Source organism: Heliconius melpomene, chromosome 12 (genome assembly GCF_056956725.1).
Source record: "Heliconius melpomene rosina isolate 202511_hmr_F chromosome 12, ASM5695672v1, whole genome shotgun sequence".
NCBI lineage: Eukaryota > Metazoa > Arthropoda > Insecta > Lepidoptera > Nymphalidae > Heliconius > Heliconius melpomene.
The window spans coordinates 16,159,908-16,168,457 of NC_140400.1; the positions used below are offsets into that span (position 1 = coordinate 16,159,908).

Below are 8,550 nucleotides of genomic sequence, written 5' to 3' on the forward strand. Positions count from 1 at the left end.
CAGTTTGGTGGCGCGTGGAAGGAAATTTCTACGAAACCGCACAGTAGTGGAGTGCCACGTATCCAGATGGTGTGGATGATATTTCATTTTGTGACGTGCTGTGCGGTTAGAAAATTCGGCGGCAGGTAACAGGTCAAACAGTTCTTCAGAACACTCACCATGATAAATGCGATAGAGAACGCACAGCGAGGAGACGTCTCTACGCAGAGCCAAAGTGTCAAGCCTTTCACAGCTTACTGGGTCCTTAATGATTCGAACAGCTCTACGTTGTATGCGATCAAATGGGTCAAGCTGATACTGGGGTGCACCAGCCCAGAGATGAGAACAGTACTCCATGTGTGGCCGAACCTGGGCCCTATATAGGGCCAATCGGTGTTTTGGCGTGAAGTACTGTCTCGCTCTATTGATGACCCCCAGTTTCTTCGAGGTCAACTTGGCCTTGCTTTCCAGATGATCGCGATACTGGCAGTCACTCGAAACATTAAAGCCCAATATGCTGATACTGGGCGCGGCTGAAAGGGGAGTGTTCTGAAAGACTGGCGATACGATAAAAGGGGTTTTTTTTGTGGTTAACGCGCAAACTTGTGTCTTCAGGGGGTTAAATTGGACCAGGTTCTTTTTACCCCATGAAGAGACATTCTCGAGTGATGCCTCAACAGAAGACACAAGTTTATTTTGGCACTGTTCAGCGTTTTCCCGAGAAAGACTTGCGCGGCCGGAGTAAACAGCGTCCACCGTGCTATCATCTGCATAGCAATGAATGCTAGAATCCTCCAGCATGTCATTGATATGCAGAAGAAACAGCGTGGGGGACAGCACGCAGCCTTGGGGAACGCCTGCGTTCACGGGAATTTGATTGGAGCAAAAACCGTCGACAGCGACCTTGATGCTGCGCCCAGTGAGAAAGCTGGCGATCCACCTGCATAAATTCTCGGAAAGCCCATAGGATGGAAGTTTAGCAAGGAGTGCCCCATGCCACACTCGATCAAAGGCCTTCGCCATGTCCAAACTAACTGCCAGGCCCTCTCCCTTGCTTTCGATAGCCGCAGCCCAATGGTGGGTTAGGTAAACCAGAAGATCACCGGTTGAACGACCATGGCGGAAGCCATATTGACGGTCATTAATCAATCGGTGATCCTCTATCTCTATCCTCTCTCTCATGTTCCCTTTACGGGATAGAGTTACAAGCTAAAAAAAGGTAATGTTTTATATTGTACCGTAACTTGGTAGTGTCTATTTGTATATGTGATGGTTGTGAGGTCGATTCCCTCTTGTGGAAAAGGTTATAATTATAAAGTTTTCGTTTCTTTTTTCGTTACTTTCTTTCAATGGGAAAGGAGAATTAGTTACTAGGTTCCTAGGTTCGTCTTGCCTATCTTGCTATGCGCGGGATTCACCACCGTGTAAAAATATATGTAGGTACATATTGAACTTTCTGTCTATTAGTGACTTCTAAAATGTAAACGTAAAATGCATAAGTAACAAAAATGTAAAAAATCTAAATATTATTTTGACATCTCGTTTTAAGGCTTTCCTAAATCTTATTTATAATAATCGTATTTTGAAAAACACATCGCCGTGAACCAACTTCGTCTCTAAATGAAGTTAATGTCGGATGATGCTAGGGTTGCCACTTGAAGGAAAAATATTTTTTTGTTTTCGTCACTCTGTTGTTTTATTTAATTTTTTCAGCTGTACGCTGTATTCTGCATATAGTACTATAGTATTGTGGGTTGAATATATTATATATATGAAGAACTCGTAACTGCCGCGTGAAATATTATTTTGATGCGATACTTTCTAATCTTCTAAATTAGAAAAAGTGATGTTAACAAAATAATATATTTCTGCAAACTATTCGTCTCCGGCATGTAGTGGAGTACGCAGAGAGATCTAATGAGAAGTCATTCTGTTCACTACTTTCTGCTTTTATAGTGATATTACCTCACCCCGACATTACACATATTCGACGATCGATGTATTTTGTATAACTAGAAGTTCAGGTGTTTGATAATGTGCATTTTTTCTTCTCTAACAAAAAATTGAGCACAGATTATATATTTAGCATATATTAATTTAATTTCCCATCAACATGGCAACCCTAGTCCAAAAAATTAAGAATTACATTTGGATTCTGTTTATGAACACATAAAACATGTTTTAGATAGCATACCTCGCGAGTGATGTCAATTTATACCTTAAAGGGTTAAGTAAAATGATTTTTTTATGTCTTTTACGCTTTATGCAAAATATGAATGTACATATTTGAAAGAATTTCTATAAAATATATTTGTGATGTTTGGGAATTTGGGTAAAATTAAATACTAATTTAGTACCTGCCATCGTGACGTAGAGGTGTAGCGTCTGAATGTAATCGCGAAGATTGTGGGTTCGATTCTCTCATGGGGTAGTCAAACTATTTTCATTTGCTCGCTCTTGTAAGAAGACAAAGCTCGGTGTTGAAATCCGCCATTAACACGCAATGTCTTGAAAATTGGGCGAAAACAGAGAGAACTATTTTAAAGAATAAAACACTTGAAGACTATTTTTGTATAATTAAATTTATTTTTCCATTTTTCTTCCTCTCGTCATGGGACGATACGATAAAGATATCTGTCGCTTATGTGCATAGTGATCAAATTCATAAATATTGTTATTTAATGTAAGAATGTCGTAAAGCAGTGGAACATCGGACTTTAAGCACGATGTATATGGGGTTCGATCCACACACAGGGAATGATCATATTTCAATTTTATTAATTTCTATCTTTGGTAGACGGAATGTTTAAACTCTATATTCCTTCATGTTACTCTGATATAGGGGCAAAAAGTTATGATAGTAGTAAAACACATCATAGTGATATTTGAGATTATCTAAATAAGCTAAGGATGAGATATGTAGGGTACATATTTTCTAATAAATTTTAAAACAAAAATACAATTAATACTGAACTTGTTTCTTTGTTTCAGTTAAAATCACCAGATGAAAATGGTACCAATGGTGACACGCCTCCAGCCAACGGCTCCATATTTACTATGACGTTGAAGAATAACCACCTAATCGTGGAAACAGAGGAGAGAAACGTAAGATGCAATTTATGTATTGTTTTCTTCACGAATATTACTAATTGTACCCGATGATAGTGGTTACTTTTCTTACTCACCTTTTCTTTCTTACATCAACAATATTCAATTATATATTATTACAATATTCAATTAATTAAAAAATATTCAATAATTATCAAGAAATGTATTTTAATTCCAGGATATAACTAAAAATGGTCGTGAAACAAAAATGAAATATTCACCGGATAACGACGGTATATTCGTTGTAGAAGTTCAACAATCTGCAGCGTATCGACCCAATAAGACACTTCAGAGTTCGCCACTTCACGATCCTCAGATCTCCACAAATCAAGCACTCATACATCGAGTACCAGAAGATTTAGAAAGGAAAATCATAATTGAAGAAGATAGTGAAAGAAGTAGTGGGAAGTTTGAAAGGCAGGCTCTGGCACTGTCAAGTACAGGCCTATCTATTTCAGATCTTAGTATGTCATCGATTGGATCTCATAATGTGAGCTATTCGTACAGCAGCCAGATGGGATATGATCAAGGTCCTTTTGGCTACCCAATATATGCTGGTTACGATACATCTAAAAATGAAGTTGTGGATACAATAGTCCATGATAATTCTCAGGAACCCCTTATTGGTAAAACACCAACAGATCCAGACAAACCAGTGGTGACAGCTGCTATTTTTAAACAAGATTCAATTATAGGTAATGATATTTTACAAGGACCATATTCCATTGAAGGTTCGACAGATGGACCTTTACTTTCAGATGTTCAAGCTAGAGAGTTCAGCTTACAACAACTGCACGATCAGAGAGAAAAGAAAATAGAAAACGGAGTGGCTATACCCATATCAGATAAAGTGCAAATAAAACACTTGAGTAGAGCAGAGAGTGTGCCTGTTAAGCAAGATGATGTCAATACGAAAATGAGAGAACCAATTACAGATGACGCTTCAAACCATTTTAAAGGGAAGAGAGGTTCGTTGCCAGTTATAACAACAGATATGTATGAATCTGTGAAAGAGGCAATACATACTAGTTCGCCCAAATTTGAGAAATTCAACAACGAAATTTCACCAGGAGAAAGTTTCGACAGCCCCCCGATGATAACAATTACGGAAGAAAGTGAATCAGGAAAGTCTGATAGCACAAGTTAATTCTATCTCTTTTTTTAATGTAAATAATATGATCAAGGATTGATTTAGAATTTGGTAAGACTAAGTGGTACCAGATGATGTGCAAACTATTTTTATTTGTTTTCGTGTTATTATTGTCAATGGTTAAATAAGCCCCAAAGGTTAATTGTATTTAAAATATTATTATACCCCTGTGTAGAAAAAGTTTCCAATGGCAACATTAGCAACATCTAACGATGATAGTATTTTGATTAGATTTTTTTTTCACTTAATATTCTCTTTAATAAGAGGCCAGACATAAGGGTGTGACTGTAAACAATAAATAAAAAGAAAATGTTTATTTAAATTTATATTTTTATGTCTTCACTCTGGTTTCGAGGCAAAGCGCGGCGTTGAGTTCCGCAACACAATACGCAATGGAGAATGGGTAACGGAGTATCTTAACACTATGTTATGCCTACCCTGTGTGTGCGGGATACAGCGTGAAGCCGATAATTTAATATTATGAGTAAAACTTGAAGAGTTGTTTGATTTCTTTTTTGTAAGATTTATTAATTTTCAGTACAGTGACTGGTATCACAATTACTAGGGTGTAATTTTGTAAAATTCTCGTAGTAAGTGAGTAGTTATCGCATAAGCTTCTATTGGACTGTTTTTCTGTTTGTCCATCATTTTGTTCATTAAATGTTGCTATATAGAGATTTTATAGTAGTCTGTATGTCTGTCTGTGTTGATTTTTCTTCGCTATTGATGTTTGTAGATAGAAAATATCTTGACACTGCTGAGTAAGGTGGAGTGGTGAATATTTATCACGTGATAAACAAATAGCAAATGTTTTTGAATTTATACCAAGATTATCTCTTGACTGTAGCTAATGTCTCGAAAATTAGGCAGAACTAGGTATTAAGAACTGAGTATCTTAATACCTAGTTCGCTCTACCTCCGCTGCTGTATGCGGGTTTTAGCGTGTAGCCAACAATAAAGATCAATATATTTGCCACTCTCATTACAATACGTGAGTGTACAAATTCCACTTTAGTATTACTATTATAGTCTAAATAGCTAATGTTTTAATAAATTTGTTCTTATCGGGCAAAGTGTGATTGTTATCGTATATCAAAATACTATACATATTTTAACTGTTTATAGTTATTTTTAATTCTAGCTCAGGAATATCAAGTGGTTTGCAATCCAAAAGTAGTATGCACTGAAAATTTCCAATTTCATTTCAGAAAATTTTATCGAAATTGGTTTAGTCGCTACCACCATTATTTCAAATAATAATACAGACTTACAAATAATCTGAGCTCCACATAGATCAAATATTTCATCTAGATTTTTTAACGTTCAAATACTAAACTCTCTCTTTGAATCTTCTCTTCTTATTTCTTTTTTTCTCATCTATTATGTAGGAAAAGAGTAATCTATCACAGTTTGCCCTTCACAAGTTACTTTCTGAATTAGCTTTGTAATGTATATTCTAAAATAATTATTAGCATAAGATATAATAAATAAACAATCATTAATTGCGTGTTCCTGAATTGTATATTTTTTATTTAATTATTATATTTAATTGTGTTAATAATTAAAAAAATATGTTTTTTTATGTGGTTATTTATAAAATGCAGTTGCATGATGTCCAAATTTATAGAGTCTGACTGTTATCACGACGGATGTGGGTTCAATTTCCACTCGGGGCAATAAATTATTTTCTGTGCTTTGGTAACCAGACAAAGAGCGGCATTGAGTTCCGCCACTAAAAATGGAATGTCTCGAAAATTAGACACCCTGCCCCTTTTTACATACTTATTTAATATATTTTTGATGAAATTGAACTTATACCCCTTTTGGCTATAGCAAATTACAAAAGCTGTTTTCGACAACTATAGATCTTGGAGATAATAATGTACCTTTAGTTAAAATAATGGCATTAAATGTTAACCGTTAAGTTAAAGTTAACTTTCTTTTAAGCATAGGGACAAACAAGTTGTGATTTTATCTTTATTTTATAAGCTTAATAATAAAAGCAAATTACTGTAAACTTATAATTTAAGGTTTTCTATATAGTTTTTACTCATAAAGCTGGGTAAGGAAGAAGACCTAGTATTAACCTTGGTTCTCAACTTTTCGCCCAATTCTCGAGACAATGCGTGCTGCGAGGCGGAACTGCGCTTTGTTATGTTACCAGGGCGAGGAAAATAATTCAGTCCCCCGTGTGGGAATCGAATTCACAACCGTCGCGTTTTCGGTCAAATACCGTGCCACGTGTACAATGATCTATGATGTTTTAGTACCTACTACGGCTCTTTCAGTTATAGTTTTTTAAGCGATAAATATAAAAAAAATGTTTTTATTTTTATTCCTTTTTATTATAAAAATTTTAAGATTTTTTTTAAGAGAGATTTATAAATAATAAATACAATATATATGTATAGGAAAAAAATCAAATTGCATTATGTTCTAGTTAGCGCCGTCCTAAATAACGAATATGTGCCAAGCAATCTATTTATATGTATATGTTGTACGACTTAAGTATTAAAAAAGAAAATTTTAGAATGTATTGTATTTTGATTTGCCTATGTTGGTAATTTGATTTGAAATTAATTTTATAAATAACAGACGTTTGAGAATTATTTTTATTGTGTTTTCTTTTATGCCCAGTACTGCTGTAATAATTTTTAATAGCAAAGGGAAGAGCCTAGTTAAGCCACTCCGTTACCATTAAGATACTTTCGTTTCCCACTTTCCGCCGAGCTTTTGGAGCTTTGCCTCGACACCAGATCGAAGCCCGTAGCAGTCGTGTTTACAGTCATACTAGTCCTGTAATAAAATATATAGTTTAAAAATAGAGTAAAAAACATGCTTTTCTACGCCAAGTGCTGTAAGTGCTATAAAATGTGCTTTGAGCTATGAACTATATATAGTTTGTCCAAATATATAGTCTGAACTCGAGTGGTCTACTAGTCCTCTGAAGAGTTCCAAGTTTCAAGTCCACGCTCCATCTGATATTACATTATTGTAGTGTCACCTAAGCTACGGTATAGATGCCAAATTTCTTTAGTTCTAATAAGAGGATAGACTTTCCTAACACTACCTTTTCTTTTTTTAAAAAAAAAACAGAGTTGCGATTTTCATGCAGGCAGGCTAGTGTTAAAAACTTAATTCAACACGCACCGCCTAATTTTTAAAATATTAATTAATCATTTTTAAATATAATAACGTATAAAAAATTGAACATACAGGGTTACCGCGTCTTTTGGAAACTACGATACTAGCGGCATCTATTGGGTGGTGGGAGAACTACATGAGGGGTTAAAAAGTCCGTAAAAGCCACCCTTGTAGTTAGTAGAATTTTCTCTACAGAAATACAGGAAAATGTTAGTAGATGGCAGTTTTAATAAATATTTGAATGAAATAACAGAGAATAAAAACATATACTACTAGTTTACCTGCGGCTGCGTCCCTATGGTCATATGAAAATAACTATGAAGTGAATATGATACACGATACATTCTTTGTGCCCAACGTATATCTGACCGTAGCTCGTAGGCATAGTGTCAAGTTACGTCAAAACGATTAACGTGAGGTAATGTAGCTTATATCAAATCACAAATACAGTGCGGTGCAGTGTTCGCGGCGTTTAGTTAATGGAGTGTCTTAACACTATGTTCCCAGGTTCCCTCTGAGTACCCTGCTATGTGCGGGATACATTGTGAAACTAATTCTTAATTCTTCTATAAATGGAACAATGGACCATCTATTAGAATAACATTTATTTCAATTCGATCCTGTAGTTCCTGATATTCTTACATACAGTTTAAGTATGTAAAAATAGTTAGTGAGGCCATCATGGTGCAGTGACACTGCCTGTAAGCACGTTGGTTGTGGGTCCGATTCCCATTTGAGGTTATACATTATTTTCACTTTCTCATACGAGCTTCACAGCGTGAGACTGATTTCCTAGATCTGGTAACAAAACAAAGCATGGCGTTGAAATCCGCCAATCAACCCGTTATGTCTCGAAACTGCATGTCACAACACTACGTAGGTACCCTTTGTCTATTCTGCTATATGCAGGATACACCGTGAAGCCATATATTATTATATCAAATAATTTGTAATCTGTACCCGATCTATATTAGAGGCAAAACTAAGTAATAGATCTCATTATTTTCTTCTTATCACTGAAATAAATATATTTGTTTTTTTTAATGTACTTACCTACATACAATTGTATACACGAGAAATAAACCATGACCATACCAATATGTCAATACTAAAATTGTTTTTCTCGATTTATTTTATCTAAATGATATCTTGTTATTTCTATATAAGTA

At 35.2% G+C, this 8,550-nt stretch overlaps 1 protein-coding gene across 3 annotated transcripts in view; it reads left to right on the forward strand.

Annotated features, from left to right (window-relative positions):
* The window catches only part of LOC146534179 (uncharacterized), a 47,409-nt gene extending 40,563 nt beyond the window's left edge, over positions 1-6,846 (forward strand). For all 3 annotated transcript variants that reach the window (XM_085194613.1, XM_085194615.1, XM_085194614.1), the window contains exons 5-6: positions 2,971-3,084; positions 3,266-6,846. In XM_085194613.1, coding sequence (XP_085050739.1) covers positions 2,971-3,084; positions 3,266-4,234 — 1,083 coding nt within the window. In that variant the 3' untranslated portion in view covers positions 4,235-6,846. The remainder of the gene's footprint in view (positions 1-2,970; positions 3,085-3,265) is intronic.
* The last annotated feature ends 1,704 nt before the right edge of the window (positions 6,847-8,550 follow it).